General features: G+C 52.9%; 4 protein-coding genes, 1 long non-coding RNA gene and 3 other non-coding genes across 9 annotated transcripts in view; 3 read left to right on the top strand and 5 right to left on the bottom strand.

The window, feature by feature from the left end:
• Positions 1-1,056: 1,056 nt before the first annotated feature.
• MRPL58 (mitochondrial ribosomal protein L58) lies at positions 1,057-3,572 on the top strand. Of its 2 annotated transcripts, none has more exons than XM_012578590.5 (6): positions 1,057-1,267; positions 1,903-1,936; positions 2,052-2,111; positions 2,722-2,804; positions 2,900-3,069; positions 3,337-3,572. In XM_012578590.5, exons 1-6 carry the CDS (start codon positions 1,103-1,105, stop codon positions 3,419-3,421), a joined length of 597 nt encoding a protein of 198 aa, XP_012434044.5. In that variant the 5' UTR covers positions 1,057-1,102; the 3' UTR covers positions 3,422-3,572. The 2 variants fall into 2 exon arrangements, with proteins under 2 accessions (XP_012434044.5, XP_030143437.4); XM_030287577.4 differs by having other exon boundaries at positions 1,900-1,936.
• A 1,816-nt stretch (positions 3,573-5,388) lies between these two features.
• TRNAR-CCU (transfer RNA arginine (anticodon CCU)) lies at positions 5,389-5,461 on the bottom strand. Its single transcript has one exon. It is a non-coding gene; the product is annotated as a tRNA-Arg (tRNA).
• Positions 5,462-6,221: 760 nt separating this feature from the next.
• On the bottom strand, positions 6,222-7,669 carry LOC140685277 (uncharacterized). Its single transcript, XR_012058632.1, has 3 exons — positions 7,552-7,669; positions 6,739-6,931; positions 6,222-6,571 (listed from the first exon to the last, which is right to left on the bottom strand). It is a non-coding gene; the product is annotated as an uncharacterized lncRNA (long non-coding RNA).
• Positions 7,670-7,720: 51 nt separating this feature from the next.
• LOC105760997 (5-hydroxytryptamine receptor 3B-like) lies at positions 7,721-13,149 on the top strand. Its single transcript, XM_041719939.2, has 10 exons — positions 7,721-7,779; positions 7,834-8,274; positions 9,323-9,500; positions 9,938-9,982; positions 10,077-10,186; positions 10,795-10,961; positions 11,727-11,887; positions 12,038-12,248; positions 12,461-12,580; positions 12,724-13,149. The coding sequence occupies exons 1-10, from the start codon at positions 7,721-7,723 to the stop codon at positions 12,948-12,950; spliced, it is 1,719 nt and encodes a 572-aa protein (XP_041575873.2). The 3' UTR covers positions 12,951-13,149.
• TRNAR-CCU (transfer RNA arginine (anticodon CCU)) lies at positions 7,772-7,844 on the bottom strand. Its single transcript has one exon. It is a non-coding gene; the product is annotated as a tRNA-Arg (tRNA).
• TRNAR-UCG (transfer RNA arginine (anticodon UCG)) lies at positions 8,080-8,152 on the bottom strand. Its single transcript has one exon. It is a non-coding gene; the product is annotated as a tRNA-Arg (tRNA).
• A 660-nt stretch (positions 13,150-13,809) lies between the features above and the next one.
• ATP5PD (ATP synthase peripheral stalk subunit d) lies at positions 13,810-16,364 on the bottom strand. The gene is given in 6 exon segments (NM_001245861.3): positions 13,810-14,075; positions 14,189-14,251; positions 14,567-14,638; positions 15,124-15,220; positions 15,822-15,951; positions 16,307-16,364. Coding segments are annotated over 5 exon segments (486 nt in total). The 5' UTR covers positions 15,944-15,951; positions 16,307-16,364; the 3' UTR covers positions 13,810-13,943.
• The window catches only part of KCTD2 (potassium channel tetramerization domain containing 2), a 9,195-nt gene continuing 8,524 nt past the window's right edge, over positions 16,354-17,024 (top strand). Inside the window, exon 1 of the mRNA XM_030287575.4 lies at positions 16,354-16,738. Coding sequence (XP_030143435.1) covers positions 16,478-16,738 — 261 coding nt within the window. The 5' untranslated portion in view covers positions 16,354-16,477. The remainder of the gene's footprint in view (positions 16,739-17,024) is intronic.

Genomic DNA, 17,024 nt, shown 5'->3' with positions numbered 1-17,024 from the left:
TGTCCTTGAAGGGTGTTCCTGCACGACAACCACCAGACACGTTTGACAGCAGCTGGTAAATGAGTCATTCTGCCTTGAGTATTGTACCCATCCCTCTGGCTACAAAGCACAAATATTTACCTGTTCCCTGTTAGAAATTAAGGTCACCAGATGGCACAGTTTGCCTCTGACAGCTCTGGGTTTTTTTCCTTAGAGCATTTTGTTTTCAGCTGAGTTTGGACAAGGGCAGTGGAGCAAAACAAGGACGCTGAAGTTCTATTAAAGCAAAGTGAGGAGCCCACTGTGGCCCTGAGCTGCTCAGCTGCAGCCAGGGCAGAGAACCATCCGTGTTCAGGACTTGCTCTCTCCAGAGGACTGAGTTCCCTAACTTTAAAAGCATTATCTGGATGGAACTTGGCTCAGATCAGTCACACAATCTGCTTCTGAACACCCATTTTGGCTTCACCCACAGTTTTAAATAAGAGATTGTCAGCTCCTGTCAAAACAGCAGAACAAATGACAGCCCACCCTGCCTATGCATTTTCCTGCTGCCAGGAATAGCAATCCCTGCCCCTCTGGAACGCACACCCTTCTCGTGAAGCCAGCCTGACAGCTCCAACAAGAGGGAAAGCTGAAGGATTTCCACAACTGCTTCACTCCCCTGCATCCTACATCCACCGCTGCTATATCAGCATTCAAATAAATAATTGTGTATATATACGTGTGTGTTTGTATGTAACTCTTTAGCGCTCTTGAGAGGATAAGAATGTGAAAACTGAAGCACTCCAGGTGCAAAACCGACACAAAACATTTAAGAAGCTGGATGTATTTTCATTTTCAGCACTAAAAATGCTGAATGCCACTGGGGTGGCCTGGGACGCACAGCCCCCCCGACCTCCCTCACGCCTCCGCGGTGCCCCACATCCCCCTCTCTTGGCACCCCCCATTAGTGCTGCAGACCCCTCCCCGCCCCACAGACCCCCACACGCTCAAGATCGATCTCCACAACCCAAAAAGAGCCCCTTCACCCCCCTAAACCGCTCCCTCCGCCCCGCCCCGGAACGCGGCGCGCGGCCGCCGTTTCCGCGGGGACGCCCGGCGAGAGAGCACCACGGGGGCCAACATGGCGGCGCACACGCTGCGCGGCCTGTGTCGGCCGTGGCCGGGGCTGGCGCTTCTGTGCGCCCGGTTCTCGCAGCGGGCCGCCGCCGGCACCGAGTACCGGAGCTCTCACAGCCTGGACAAGCTGTACCCTCCGCGGCAGGACGGAACCGCCGCCCGCACGGCGGTCAGAGGGGCGGGGGGGAAGAGGAAGACGGCGAGGGATGGCGTGTGGGCGTGGCTTATTGGATGATTGACAGCGGGGCGGGGGGTGATTTAATGGCGATGACGTTGGGTGGGCGGGGTAATAATGAGGGGCGGGGCCAATCGGGTGGGCGGTGCTTAACGGTGCGTTTGATGGTGTGGGCGTGGCTAAAATAAAAGAGGGCGTGGCTTCCGCGGGTGGGCGGGGCCGGGGGACCCCGGGATCCCCCAAACCTCCGGGATCCCCCAAACCTCCGGGACCCCCCAAACCTCCGGGACCCCCCAAACCTCCCGGGATCCCCCAAACCTCCCGGGACCCCCCAAACCTCCCGGGATCCCCCAAACCTCCCGGGACCCCCCAAATCTCCGGGACCCCCCAAACCTCCGGGATCCCCCAAACCTCCCGGGACCCGGGGATCCTCCAAACCTCCGGGCACCCCCCAAACCTCCCAGGACCCGGGGACCCCCCAAACCTCCCGGGATCCCCCAAACCTCCGGGATCCCCCAAACCTCCGGGGACTCCCCCAAACCTCCGGGGACCCGCCAAAGCTCCGGGCACCCCCCAAGCCTCCGGGGACCCCCCAAACCTGACACCGCCCTCGATGTGTCTTCCAGCAGGAGCTGCAGCCGCCCACCCTCGACATCCCCATGGGTGAGGCCCCCCCTGCCCATTACACCCGTGCCGGGAGCCGGGCAGCCCCCCCGGGCACCGAATCCGTGCTCCGAGCTCGGCCCGCCCCGGCTCAGCCCCGTCCCCTCTCTTCCAGCCCGTCTGACCGTGTCCTACAGCCGGAGCAGCGGTCCCGGCGGGCAGAACGTTAATAAAGGTGAGGAGCAGCTTCTCCCTTGGAAAAATCACCATTTTCGTGTTTTTTTTCTGTACCACGTGGCAAAATATTGAGAATTTGAAGTTAAACAATGCATTCGTGCTGCTGGACACTTATTTTTCAGTGTCATCACCCTGCATTTTAACACAACTGTGAGTCTTCAGAGTGCTGGAGACCAGTGATAACACTTTTGATGCTCTTAGGAACACTTAGAGGGATCATTCCTGCTTCATGTGCCACAAGGAACACCACCTCTATCCATAGATCAAATATAATAGAGCCAACTGGATTCTGAAAGTTCACTCTGCAATAAATTCTCTACTTAATTCAAATAAACTTAAAATACTGCCTGTTCTGCCAATAAAAATGAGGTAGGCAGTGGCTGGCAATAAATTCTGTGGTGTTTAGAAAGGCAAATACCACGACAGGTACAAGTTTGTCTTGTAGAGTGGTGTGTAAAAATACAGCGAGAAAAGAATTGTGACCTTTTAGGAAATTCATCATGGAATCATCCCATGTTGAAAGCCAGCAGAGATGAGGCTGAATTATCTCATAAATCTGAGGAAGGCAGGCTGTGCCATGGAAACAAAGACCCTGTTTTTCCTCCCAGTGAATTCCAAGGCAGAGGTTCGGTTCCACCTGGCGTCGGCCGATTGGATTCCCGAAGCTGTGAGACAAAAAATGGCTCTGATGGTACCAACCCTCCCCTTCCAAGCATGGTGTCAGTGTCAGAACACGACAGTTCCAACGAGGTTTCAATGTCACGTCGTGTTTTCCCATCCCTTCAGCACAGGAATAAGATAAACCGGGCGGGTGAGTTGATCGTGACCTCGGAGGAGAGTCGCTACCAAATGAGGAATCTGGCGATTTGTCTGGAAAAAATCCGGACCATGGTCACGGAGGCCATCGAGAAACCCAAGGTGGTGTCCAAGGAGACAGCGCAGAAACTCATAGAGAGGTATCTTCATTAAAATGCTCTTTATTTGGGTTCAGCCTATCAAATTACACAATTTAGTTTTAAAACTATTTTGGTCATACTCCTTTAAATTTCCTTTTATAAGGAGTATCACTGATCCAATAGATTTTAACTGCTTTGCTGGGTAATAGCCCCAGAACAGGGACTGGTTTTTTCTATCGGAGGATGTTTGTTAGTTCATCAGATCTCAAAAGTTGAATATTTAAGTGCTTTCTTTGCACCCTGAGGGATCTTTTGATTTTGTTTTAGGGTGGAAAAAATGAACCGTGAACGGCTACGACAGAAAAAAATGCACTCAACTATAAAACAGAGCAGGAAGGCTGATTTCGACTGAGAACAGCAGAGATCCAAGCCCTTGGCATTCCATCTTCCTCAAGAAGTGGTGTTGGCAGCTGTTGATGATACTAAACTTCTGAGCTATATTGAATAAAAATAGCCTGAAAGTGTAAATAAAAATATTTAACAACTTCTTTTGTAGCCAGTGATACACTGTGATGGCTGTCAGTCATTTTTCAGAATAATTATTGTTCACATTTGAGAGGAACTAAAACTTCTGATTTTTGTCAACAACTCCTTTTTTAATGTTCTTTGTGTTCTTCAAGCAGCCTTTGCTTCATCAGAGCACCCTCTTCTGCTGAACACAAAGCTACTGTAGATTTTTGGGGAAAGAAAGGGAAGAGTAAAAACAGTCTCAACAACACATCTAAGTAGAAAACAGAATCTTAAAGCATTAAGTTTGGCAAAGACCTCCAGGATCATCAAGTCCATCCCATCCACTGTTTCTTTCCTTCTATTTCCTTCCTTCCACCTTTATTCCTTTTGTTGATTTTTATCTAACCAAACAAAGCACATCATTTAGTTAAGCTGAAGCAATATCAGGAATTTGGCAGAAGTCTCAACAATAGGAGACAGAGCCCACCCTGAAGTGCAGGAGGCTTCTGGCCTTTAAAGTGGGACACCAGAATCCTTTGGATGAATCCTCCTTAGTGGACCCTGCTTAAGGAGAATGAAGCTCTTTGGTGTGATGTGTTCCACCACTGCCAGGTGGGGCTCAAAGAAATCAAAATTACCCCTTTTTTGATGTTTGGTAGGGCCCCAGTGGCCTAAGAGATAAGGCACCTAAGTCAGGGATTGTGGGTTTGAGTCCCACCTGGGGTGGGGAGAGGTGGATCTCTTTTAGGAAAAGCCAAATAAGAAAGAGAAGTCATGCCTGGGGTTTATTTGGGGCGCACGGAGGTATCAGGGCTTTGCTCCAAAGCTCCTTTGGAAGTGGAGCTTTGAGCTCTCCCCTGGCAGAATATTTCCATCTGCAAAAACAGCGTTCAAAGCCCACATCCTCCCCAAAATGGAATGCTGGGGGCACGCAGGAGCACTCCAATGCATCCTGGCATCTCAGAAAACCCTGCCGTGGCCTCTGCACTCCTGTCAGCCCCACGAGCAGACACCTCATTTCACATTTTCCCCCCCACGAAATCTGGATCCACACCAGGATCACCCGCTGCTGGGGGCTCTTTCCCCTCAGATTTGAAGCACTTTATTTCAAGCAGAGGTGTTATGGACAAATTCAATGGGGGAGGCCAATTATAGATAAATCAGTTAACAAGAATTATTAAGCAAGCGGTATTAAGCAAAAGAACATCACTGGGCAGCCAGGGAGTCTCCACTCTACCACAGTACACCTTCCCCCTTTGACCTTTTTGTTTTTATTGTCCTTTTTTTGTTTCCGGTTGATGTATTTTCTGTAATTGGTTGTTAGGGGGTCTTTTTATCCTCTGCCCTTGGTGGTCATAGGAATGAAGGCTCCTCATCTTCCTTGCAGATTGTCCTTGGCCTAAAAGTTAACTTCTATATAATTAGCGACACAGTCTTCTATGCTAGTTGAATCTGCACAGCTCTTAAGCAGGAAACTTGCTTCCCCTCCCACTCCCCGGGCCCTCCTTCTCCTTCTCCTCCCACATCTTGAAATTCCCTACTCAATTCAAATTCTCATCTCCTTCAGTGCTGATTTTGATGAACAAAGACCTTTTAATTTATTACAAGAGGCGTCAAGCTTTTGGACGAGCACGGGGCGCGGAGGAGGTGGGAATTTCAGGGATGAAAAGCAGATTCCCAGGCTGTGTTTAACAGCACCAAAAACGTCCGATCGCTGCTGGGAGGGAGACGGGGAGCGGGGAAGCCACAGGGGGAAGGCGCTGAGGGGCTCATGGGGAACGGAACAGAACGGATTGGAGCGGAGCGGAGCAGAACGGAACAGAACCGGTCCGGTCCGGTCCGATCCGGAGCTCCCGCGGGGAAAAGAGTCACCCCAGATGGGACTCGAACCCACAATCCCTGGCTTAGGAGGCCAGTGCCTTATCCATTAGGCCACTGGGGCCGCGCACCAGCGTTATTTTGGCGCCTCACTTAACTCTCTGCTGGCCAGGCGGGTGTGTGGCGGCTCCGGCTGAGGATGAGGGGTCCCGCTCGGTGTTTCTGATACCACCTCACCCTGAACCCCCCCACCGCCTCCATCTCCCACAGCTCCCGGCGAGGTGGGGACGTGTGGGGTGAATGAGACCCCCGCGCAGCCCCCTCGGCCCCACAGCAGCTGTGGGGTGAAATGAAGCCCCGAACCGTCCCCAAACCCCGCGGAGCAGCACGGGGGGACCGGGCTGTGAGGTAGCTGTGCCCCGCTGGCCGAGTGGAGAAAATGACTCGTTCCCCTAAGAGAAAATAACGAGGCAAGTCTCACCTGCGGTATCGGAGCTTTAGGACACTCACTACTCAGCCTGGATCCAGTAGTGTCTCGCAGTAGTTGATTGATATTCTCTCTGAAACACAGCAAACTGACCAACAACCAAAATCCCCCCGATAACTCTCCTGGCACTACGGGAAATGACAGCCCACTTTGTCTCGACCCTTTCCTTTTCAGAAGCTCCCACCTGGAGCCAGACCCCACCCGGCTCCGGTTCACCCGCTGCCCGCCACCGACAGCGAAATTCGAGTGCATTGAGTTCTTCCCGGCTTTAAAACAACCACGAAGGGACTTGAACCTGAATCTTCTCATCTGAAATCAGATGCCTTATCCATTAGTCCAAGTGGTGGCCCACACAGGGGCCTTGGTAGTGTCAGTGCCCCCCCACACCCCGCGGGTATCCCCCACATTCACTCCAGGGCATCCCTGTCCTCCATCCCTCCTAAGTGTGCCTGGCACACCCGTCCCCCCTCCCTGGGACCCTGTGTGCCACCAGGTCACTGTAGATGTGACCATCAGAGTGTCACTGATAGGCACCGCTACAGCAGAATGCTGTAACACTGCTGGGGAAACACCACAGGCCTCATTAACCCCCTGCTTGTTCTCCTCCTGCTGCAGCCACCCTCCCCAAAACCCGCGTTTCTCATCCCAAAAAAACTTTCCCGAAGCCAGGAAGGTATTTTCATCAGTCATCCAGTACCAAGGGCTTGGGTAGGATCATTGCTTTCCAGACAGCAGAGCCTCCCACACCTAAGAGAGAAAAACTACTTAAAAAGAAACTTCACTTTGTGTTTTACTGGCATGGCACTATCCTGACCACAGCTGCCTTTAATATCCATTAACTCTGCAGGAAAAGACCCTCCAGGCAGCTTTTTAATGCAACAAATCTGAGAGGGCATTATCCCAGAGGCACTTACAGGGAGGATATCTGAACTCTGTGACCCCACTGACCAGCCTCTCATGGAGATGTGGTTTCTGGTGGACTAAAGCTTCCCGGCTATCCCAGCTTGTCCTGCTCTGCACAGAGGTTTCCCCATGCAAGGTGGACATGAACCAGCATCAATGAGCTTTTTGCTGGGGCTTGGGTGCAGCTGATAACACAGGGAGCACCTGGAAGGAGAGAAAAATGCAGCTGAAATTCCCTGAAAAACAGGGAAAACACAGCTGAAATTCAATAAAAACCCAGCTCTGCCCAGACAAAGGTAATTAAAAAACTGCAATTACTCTGCTTTAGTGCCTTCTGGGATACCTTGAAGGATGTCCATGACCTGGCCAGAGTCATCCTTTCACTGACATCCCTCCACAAATCAGCCTTTCATTAACACCTCTCCTCTCATCCTCAGGTCCCAAAGCAAAGCTGGTTGTTATCCCCTCGATCACACCCTCACCTGAGCTCTGGGACCACACAGTTTATTGCACCAAACATCCACCTTGGCACCCAAGCCTGGGACAGCTTGTAGCAGCTCCTAGTTATTTCTCTTTTCCATGAAATCTAAACAGGGACCACTACCCAGGAGTAGACAGTCACATCATCCCATCAACAGCGGCTGTTGGCTCATGGAGAGAGCCTGGAGCTGCCATGGGGACTTCACTATCCCAAAACACATCATGGACCACCCCGACCTTGCTCTTTGGTCTTTCCCCACATCAGGCTCTGTGTCCAGGGCTGTGCTCAGCCAGGGCGCTGGTCTTTCCACGGCTCCGAGTTCTCCCGGGGAATCTGCGCTCACCTGGCATCTCCCACCTGGATGAGGAATGTCTTCCCACTAAGCAGGAATAACCGGCGGCGGCAGGAAGAGGAGGAAGAGGAGGAAGAGGAGGAAGAGGAGGAGGAAGAGGAGGAGGAAGAGGAGGAGGAAGAGGAGGAGGAAGAGGAGGAGGAGACCTGGTGGCACTGAAATGGGGAGGAAGAACATGGAAACGGGGCAGGCAGAGGCAAAACGGAGGGCTCACCCCAGGTGGGACTCGAACCCACAATCCCTGGCTTAGGAGGCCAGTGCCTTATCCATTAGGCCACTGGGGCCGCGCAGGGCGCGCGCCCCGGCCCGCGGGAACGGCGCCGACCCCGCGCTGAGGGGGCGCCCCGGGGCCGAACCGGGCCAGGCCGAACCGGGCCGGGTTAGGCCGCACCGGGGCCGCACCGGCAGCGCCGCCACCCAGGCCGGGCTCGCGTCCTCCCGCCGCCCCTCGGAGGGGCAGAGATGCGAGGGGAGAAACGGGAAAAATGGGTTAAAAGTGGGAGAGGGGGAGGAAAAGACCGACCACGAAGGGACTCGAACCCTCAATCTTCTGATCCGAAGTCAGACGCCTTATCCATTAGGCCACGCGGTCGCTGCGCTGGAAGCCCCCGGTGATGCTGCTGATCGGCGGCATCGCCCCCACGCCCCTCCCGGACATCGCCGGGACACGGGGGCCGCGGGGGACACGGACATGCGTGGGGGACACGGGGGATGGCAATGGGACACGGGAAGCTGTAGGGGACAGGGCGGGTGGCAGGGGACACGGCTGATGAAGGACCATCCACTGCCACAGGGAATTCTGCTGCCGGAGGGGGAATCAAGTGTGGAACTTGCTGACTGGAACCATTCACAGAATCAGAGAATCATGGAATATCCTGGTTTGGAAGGGACCCACAAGGATCACTGGGATGGCAGCAGGAAAAAAAAAAAAGAGATGGAGAGGTGGGCAGCAGAGGAAAGCACAGATTAAAAAAAAAAGAAATCTCTGAGCATTTCATCATAACTGTGAGGACTCAGAAAAGAACATAAGGAGCATGGGAGATCAGCAAGGAGGCAGAACCAGAAAATCCGCAGGTGCATGGAGGGCTCAGTGGGAAATGACACAGTGTGGTCTGCTGGGAAGCAGGACAGGGCTCAAAGGAGAGCAGCCTCCCCCAACAGCCCTCAGTCACACAAGCACTAATTCCTGATCCTTTTCACTGGGGTTGCAGCAAACTCTCAGCCCTGTAAATGAGACTAAATTTGCTACTGAGTAGCTCTGGCTCTTTGCCTCTTCTTTGTGGGGATGAGCCCTTTCTTTTCCTCTCTCAAATTGTTGGATTTTTTTTTTTTAATGACCTTATTTTTACTTGACCGCAACTAAAGGCTACTCCCAAGAGCCAGCTGAGTGCATCAAACCATTAGCAAATTCTTCCTTCTAAGAGATAAAATGTCTGTTTACAAAAATCCATCCCTCATTAATAAATATCAAATCAACATCACATAACAAATGACGTGTTCTGGACTGGTTCATAAGATACACAGTACCATTCTCCTCCTTATTTGGAAGCAGGAGATGATGCAGAGAGTTTTTGTAGCCATCCTCACCTTTTCTCTTGGGACAGGTAAGTGCAAGGGGGATAGAAAGCCTTTGAGGAATTCTGTTCTCATCTGTTTGAGAAGGGATTTCTGTGTGTTAATGATGTTTTTCACATCCACAGCTCCACACCCTTTCTTTTTTGATGCATCTCTCGAAAGTTGCCTGATGTTTTTGTGTTTCAAGTGGAATTCTCTTTCCAGCAGGGGCTGCTCCAAAGTACCTCTGCACCTACTATGACATTGTTGACTACCTGAACATCTCCTCTCACGACAAGCTGCACACGTACATTCTGCCCAAGAAAGACTTGCAGGAGCCTGTGGAAGTGACCATGGATTTTTTTCTGGTGGCAATTCTCTCTGTGGTAAGGACCCAAAATGAGCCTTTACAACAGGAAACTGGGCTATTACTAGGCCAGAATTTGAGTCTTCTGACAGCAAATCCACAGGGGTGAGAATCAGCCCCTTCCACTTCAGCTTTCTGCTGTTGGAAAGCACTTTTGGAAGATCTGGGGTATTTTCTCCCACTCCTTCCAGAAGTCACATTTAGACAAGCCTGCTTTGCAGGAGGCTCCAAACACCCTGCAGAGTGCCTGAACTGGGCAGTGCATTTGCAGGACAATGCCATGGAAATAATCTCTTATTTTTCCTAACCATTGGACTGTGTGCTCCCACTGTTCAGCTGTAGGACCAAGAGCCATGAGCTCTCCTCCCAAGCCCCATTACTGCAGTCTGTGCTCAGGAAAGAGCTTCTGTGTTGGATTCATCTAAGAAAATCAGCTAAATATCTTTGTTTCTCCAGGTGGAAAAGCTCCAGACAGTCAGTTTTTACTTCGTCCTGAACCTGGTAAGTCCCTCAAGAGCGTTTCTCTCCTGATGCCCAACACAAAGCCTGGTGCCTAGCCCAGAGCTCATCTCTCTCCTGCAAATTCTTCCCTCAGGAATGGCAGAACCCTTTTGCAACCTGGAACCCACGGGATTTCTGTAACATCTCTGAAATTGTTCTGCCCATGGATACGTATTGGTCGCCCCCCATCTTCTTCTTAGAGCGGTATGTTCCCCTTTCATTTTTATCTGCTGCCTTAACAGAAGTACAAAGGATGCAAACTGTTGGTTATATGATAGGAAATGGGACAAACTCAGATGGCTGAAAGTTGCTCCCTTGAGCTCTCTGTAACCAAGAGCCTCCTAATTTAGATTAATGGTGACCACAGTTTATACAAAGCACTTAATGGCTGTGTAATACTGTAACAGCTCCTGGAATATCCCGTCTGGGCTGTAGCTAAAGCCGAGGAAGCAGCAGCAACCAGCGCTGCTGTGGAATAAAGTGACCTCTAGTAGTGTGTGGAAAGATACTGAGGGTCTGACAGAGGGATGGGCACCTCCACCAGCTCTCCAGAGGGAGAAAGGAGTGGGAGGCAGAGCCAGGAATGAGCCCCTGCCCTGGTGAGGCCAGGAAGCAGAGGGCAGAGAGGCAGGAGGTGCAGAGCTGCAGCTCATGGGCCCTTTTCCCAGACCTGGTTTCCTCTCTTCCTGCTGCATCCCATGGCTGGGTGATGGCTAAGAGCCCCCCAACAGGGTGTTCACAGCCTGGTTTTATGGGACTGAGGCACAGGCAGCATCTCAGGCTCAGTTACTCTCCCTGTCTGCTCCCTCCAGAGTGAACGGGCAAAACCCTGAGCTGAATTACGTGGTCCTCATGCACAACGGCAGCTTCAACTCCACCCGGCCCTACCAGGTCACCCTGACTTGCAGTTTGATAATCCTCAAGTTCCCCTTCGACACCCAGATGTGCAACTTGAGCGTAGCTTCATTCCTCTACCCAGGTACAGCTGCAGGCTGAGCTTTTCCACCTCTGGGCTGACTTTGGAGAAGGAGGACTAGATGAAATGGGCCCTGGTAACTCCTGGGCTCCTGAGCAGCCCTACATGCTCACAGCGGGGTTGAGGTCATATGAAACCAGGGAAAATGAGTTAAAATTCTGCCATTCTGTCCTGGCACATTTCCCAGCAACATTTCTGGAACAATCCAGATGTTCTGTGGCAAGCCCCTCCCAGGAATGGTTTCCACAAACCGAGACACGAGACCAGGAGGATTCCTGCAAAAATGCTACTTGTTCACATAGAATTTTGCAGGACTGATCTTTAAACACACCTGAAAGCCACAGAAGTGGGAGGAAATTAATCATAGAATCCTAGGGTTGGAAAATATTTCCAAGGGCATCAAATACAACTATTAAAAGGACAGTTTCAGGGATTCAAACTGCAGTTAGAGTTCACCGCTACAGGAAGGGCTGAAATATAAGCAGAGGTAACACAAAATCTCCCCAGTCCCATCCACCAAGGACAACTGCCCTAATTCAACAGATGTTTCCCCTCTGATCCACATTCCCAGAGGTCCAGCCAAGCATCTTCACAGAGACCTTTTTAATTTCTCCCTCACGGGCTGAGAAACCCGAGCAGTGCATGAACCTTCCCCCTTCCTTTCTGCATACACCCTCAGTTGGGTGGGAAAGGGAGAGGAGTAACTGACCTCTAACAAATTCCTAAATTCTTCAACTTCCCTCTCCCCTCTGCCTCCTGTCCAAGCAGTAACAGACTTTGTCATGAAGACGAGACGGACACCAGCTGAGATCATGAAAGACAGCAGGAGTTTAATCCTAACTGATGGAGAATGGAAGTTTACCAACCTGAGCATCATGGAATTCACAGCAATGATGGATGACAAAGGATTTTCTGTGGTCACCTATGTGGTATGGCAGCACTTCCATATTATATTGCACTGTTTTGGCACCAAAAAACTCCAGTATAAAACAAGATAATTTTTTACATTAGGGGACCAACATTTGTCAATACATTGAGTCATCTCCTGCTCATCAAATTTTGCCCATCTTCCTCAACAGATTTCCATGGAGAGACGACCCACTCTCTACATTCTGAACTTGATCCTCCCAACGTGTGCCCTGTACTTGCTGGACATGGCTGTGTTGTTTGGTCCCAGCTCTCTCGAGGAGAAAATCAACTTCCAGATTGCCATCATCCTCGGCAGCTCCATGCTGGCTGTGATTCTCAACAACAGCCTCCCAACTTCCTCCAACAAGCCACCCATAATAGGTACCCACCTTTATTCAATTAACCCTGATTTTCACCCAGGTACCAGCCCTAAGGTTTTTGGGTGTTTATAGACACGTTCATGAACACTGAAGTCATGAACAGCTAAGCTTGATTAGCTTGCTGGAGTTAAACCTTCCCTGTTCCCCACCAGGTAATGGAATATAAGAAAATGCCAATTACCCAGAGCTTTCTGTTTTCCTGTTGTTCTGCAGTGGTGTTTTTCCTGGGCACCTTCCTGCTCATGATCATGGCTGTGTTGGACACCTTCTTCCTGTTGTACCAGCAGCGCAAATCCCTGCGCTTGGACAAGGTCCTCAGAAGCTTCCAGCAAGGTAAAACACCCCTAACACCTGTAACAGAGCAGCTCTGGGGCATTTCCCTGCATGTTTGGCGGAGCCAGGGTGAGCTTCCTCAGGGGCAAACAATGTGGGCCAAGGTGCCCCCGTGTGCTGACGCTGCCCTTTGCTCCCTGCAGACCCACAGGAGCTGCCCAAGGGACCCACGGGCACCCTGGCCCAGGCGGGTCCCCAGCTGCTGCCCCCTCCCAAGAAGGCCCAGGGACAAGGGCAGCCTACCAGGCACCTCTGGAGGCTGCAGGAGCTGGACCCGTTTCTTCCAGTTCTGGAGAAGGTGCTTCTCTTCGGCCACCTCTTCCTGTCCCTGTTCTTTTTTACTGTGGTTTCTATAAAATGGAGCAGCTGAACATCAGCTCTGCCCAGTGCCAGCTCAGTTGTTCTCTACTGTGTGGCTTCTGACGCCCTGCTGTAATTTGCTCCTGGTCAATTCAAAGAGCTGCAGTTCAGTCTCCTGAATAAAGTAAAATAAAATTAAAATCCAAAGTCACAGGACCCAAGATCTGCATGCATAGTGCTTTGTACTCTGGTACAGTAGAACTACAGATGTTCTTGAAATATTCTGTGGGCTACTAAGGTATTTTAATAAAACAGTTGTAAAATCTGAGGATAACACCTTCATTCTACGTATCTGTAATTCTGACCTCAAATACTAGCAAGAAAGGGAGTTGACTGCCTTCTCTTAGAGGAGTTTCCATCTTGAGGGAAGGTGTTTACGAATTCCACCTCAGATTATTAAATAATACAAGTCTTTACTATTGTTTGTGTAACTTCCAGTGAGATCCGCAGCATGCAGAATCCAAGGCAGAGAAAAGAAGCACCATGATTAAGAGTTTTTAGAAATTACTAAAAAAGTAGCTTTTTTATGTGCATCTCAACACACCAGCACTCCTTCAACTCCTTTTACAATTGGCTTTTCCTAAACAATCACAATCAGCCCAGAAAACAGTGCCAGACCTGTGCCTGAAACACTCCAGACACACACAAATCACTACCAAATACACTCCAGCATCTCAAAGGGCTACACACGTTCAACTTCTGAGCAAGTGTCTGCCTGCAAGGACAGGAGAACATTCCCTGCACCTCGTGGTTACAGAGAGGAACAGGAGGTTTATTTGCATTTCACAGGGCTCACTTTGACCAGCAGGACAGGGAGCTTGGTCCCCTGCTACCAAAACTCATGAGTAGAAAACAAAATCCAGGAAAAGTGGATTGTTTGTGAGTTACTGTATTGCTCCACGTTACTCAGAACTCATGTCTAAGATCTAAGCCACAGACAGAGAAAGCTCTTTATTTAGAAGATCATGAAGTCTGACAGTCATTAAACTGCTCCCCGACCAGTTTACAGATCAGCAATTGACTTGTGGGGCCAGTATGGATATTTCTCCTTGTTCAGTTTGGTTTCAGGGAAGGCGTCACTCAAGTCTTCATACGTCATCTGTTCAAAGGGAATCATGCTCTTGAGCTTCTGGAGCTGTGGAAGCAGGGACAGACACAAGTCAGTGGTCAGCAGGAAGGAGCAAAGCACACCCAGGAGAGCAAGGGGTGTGCCCCAGAGAATGTTCCCTAAGCAAAGTCCAGCCTCACCTCCTGCTCGTACTGGGCGATGCGGGCCTTGGAAGCCTGGATGTACTCAGCAGTGCTCTTGGCCTGGAGAGAGCAGAGGACATGGGGAGAGTGGTTATGACAAGGACACTGACCCACAGTGAACCTGCACACGGCCCCCCACCATATTTTCAGTTGGCATTAAAATCTGTCACTGTTACACTGGGTAACTGATGGAATCTCCAGCAGACCCCAAACAGCCAAAACCTTCCCTGTGCAGGGATCCCCTTGCTCAGAAAGCCAGGGATGTGTGAAGGCAGAGCTGTGCCCTGGCTCTGTGCAGGGGCACATCCAGAACATCCCCTCCCCATCCCCACAGAAGGCAGGGACAACCCCAGCAGTAGTGAATGGTTCACTTACAGTTTCCTTCTCCTGGGCATCAATCTTGGCAGTTTGTGTGTCCACAGGCTCAGGAACCTTTAGTGCACTGAACTGTAAATTGAAAGACAAATTTTTTAAGGTCTGTTTGACTGAAACAATCCTTCACATTGAGGTCACCTTCCCTAGCAGCAGGGGAGCATTTCCTCATGTCTTCCTAGGATTTGTTCACAACCGTGTATGTTAATGAGCTAAAAGTGATCAGTGCAGCTGTCCCTGTCCCTCCCAAGCAGCAATTCCTCACCCAGGAGCTTCCAGACATCTCCTGTGTCCTGTCCCCCACCCCCAGGACACACACCACCACCCAGTCCTCACAGCACTGTAAGGAAGCTGGAAGGTCCAACAGCACTTACCCTATCACAGAGTTATTGCCCTCAGCACAAAGCTCCCAGACCCATCTGAGCTCAGTGGGTGCCTCCAGTCCTGGGAGGCAAATTTTCATAGTGACACAACCAAGCTCCTCCGCTGATCCTGGTGTTTTCCTCTCAATGGCCCAATTAAACTCTAAAGAGCAATACCCATCTGGCAAGGAGACTGACCTTCTTCTGGAACTCATCCACCATTCCAGCCTTGGCAACATTAGCTTTGTAGAAAGCCCAGTCAATGGCTGGGGGCTTCTCTGGCAGGGCAGCCAACCTGAAAGGATGGAGCACAGCATACATGAGCAGCAGCCTGAGCATCAGCACAGCCTGCTGTGTATAGTTTGGGTGTTCCCAGGTTTGAAACAAGCCATTTCTGCAAATCCCTCTGCCCTTGGAACAGGCAGAGCTCAGCCTGCAGCTCTGCCCTGCTTCACTCAGCCCCTCTGTGTGCAGCCCTTGAGGAAGGATGAGGCTGTTTCACAACGCTGAGCAAGAGGCAATCAGCAAGATCCCCTGCAACAGCCACACTTGAATGTAAAGGATTTGAGAACCACAGATGAATTTGCAGAGCATTTAACAGTGACAAAGCTTGAGCCAAAGCAAGGTGCGTTTACAGAACTGCAGCTACGGGTTTACTCTGGGGAAGATTAACTAAACGTGATTTGCCAAAAAAAGCCAGCAGCTGCCTCAAGGTGACCCGATTCAATACCTGCGAGGCCACTGCTGCGGGAGCAGAGAACAACAGACAGACAGCCGGTGCTGGGCGAGGGCTGAGAGGCCCCGCCGGAGCGGGCCGGGCACCGGGCCGGGCACGGCACTCACCGGGCCGGGCACTCACCGGGCCGGGCACGGCACTCACCGGGCCGGGCACTCACCGGGCTGTCAGCGCATCGTTGCGGGTCTTCAGCGCGTTGAACATGGCTCGCTGGTTCGGCGGCACCCGCTCGGCGAAGGCCGCCCAGTCCACGGCCTTAAGGGCAGCTCTGCGTCCCGCCATGGCTCCGCCTGGCCCGGGAGACACCGGTGGGTCACGGCGGCGGCGGGAGCGCGGAGCGGGGCTGGGGAACGCGGCACCGAGAGGGCGGGATGGGACGGGACACGGGGACACGGAAAGGGTCGGTCACGGAACGGGGACACGGGGGGATCGGGACACGGAGGGAATGTGGGCACGAGGATCGGGACACAGGGGTCGCTCCTGAGCCCCGCCGCAACCTCACGCTGGCCCCCGCGCTCTCCCACCAGCCTCCCAACACCGAGGACGTCTCCAAGCCGTCCTGTCCCCCAGCCCCGGGACTCCCGAGCCGCTCCCGGTGCCCGGGACCCTCTCCCGAGCCGCCCCCGGCCCCGGCCCCGCTCTCACCTTCACTGACCGACACCGCCGTCCCGCCGCCGGAAGCTCCGCCCCCCGCGCTCCCGCCGCCCAATCAGAGCGCGGATCCGCCGCGCGTCATCCCGCCCGGAAGCGGCGCGGGCGGAAGCGGCGCGGGCGGCGATGGCGGCGATGGCGGCGGGCGGGCGCTGAGGCTCCGCCATGGCCGAGGGGCCGCCGAGGGGCCGCACGCCCAGCCCGGGTCCCGGCGGGGCACCGGGACCGCCCAGCCCCCGCGCGGCAGGAGCGGCGGCGGGATCCGCCGGGGCGCTGTCCCCGCCCGCCGCCGCCGCCTCCAAGTGGGTGCGGCTGAACGTGGGCGGCACGTACTTCGTGAGCACCCGGCAAACGCTGTGCCGGGAGCCCAAGTCCTTCCTGTGCCGCCTCTGCTGCCAGGACGGGCCCGAGCTCGGCTCCGACAAGGTGAGGCCGCGGCGGGGCCAGGACCCCCGTACCGGGACAGCCCCTCCTTGAGGCGCTGGTGTCACCAGGGTTTGTCCCACGGGCGGGGGGCACCCCCGGCTGCCGCTGTCCCCGAGCTCCTGCACGGCCCCGGGCCCGGGCTGGGGATGAGCCGGTGTCCCGCGGCTTGGGGCACGTCACTCAGATACAGCAGCGGCTTGTCCCTCGTGTGGCACGGTCAGGGAGGTGGTGGCACCCCCAGGAACAGGACCTGTGACACCCCGATGCCGCAGGTTCCGATTCCTCC

Source organism: Taeniopygia guttata, chromosome 18 (assembly GCF_048771995.1).
Source record: "Taeniopygia guttata chromosome 18, bTaeGut7.mat, whole genome shotgun sequence".
NCBI lineage: Eukaryota > Metazoa > Chordata > Aves > Passeriformes > Estrildidae > Taeniopygia > Taeniopygia guttata.
Note: the sequence above shows the minus strand (reverse complement) of the source record. Positions and strands in the feature narration are given on the sequence as shown.

Excerpts from the sequence above, each read along its gene's own strand:
- MRPL58 (XM_030287577.4), top strand. The coding sequence starts at position 1,103 with ATGGCGGCGCACACGCTGCGCGGCCTGTGTCGGCCGTGGCCGGGGCTG. Across the intron at positions 2,112-2,721 it reads CGGGCAGAACGTTAATAAAG|TGAATTCCAAGGCAGAGGTT; the intron begins GTGAGGAGCAGC and ends TTTTCCTCCCAG. Across the intron at positions 2,805-2,899 it reads GACAAAAAATGGCTCTGATG|CACAGGAATAAGATAAACCG; the intron begins GTACCAACCCTC and ends CCATCCCTTCAG.
- LOC105760997 (XM_041719939.2), top strand. The coding sequence starts at position 7,721 with ATGGGGAGGAAGAACATGGAAACGGGGCAGGCAGAGGCAAAACGGAGG. Across the intron at positions 8,275-9,322 it reads CGTGGGGGACACGGGGGATG|TGGAATTCTCTTTCCAGCAG; the intron begins GCAATGGGACAC and ends TTGTGTTTCAAG. Across the intron at positions 12,249-12,460 it reads CAACAAGCCACCCATAATAG|TGGTGTTTTTCCTGGGCACC; the intron begins GTACCCACCTTT and ends GTTGTTCTGCAG.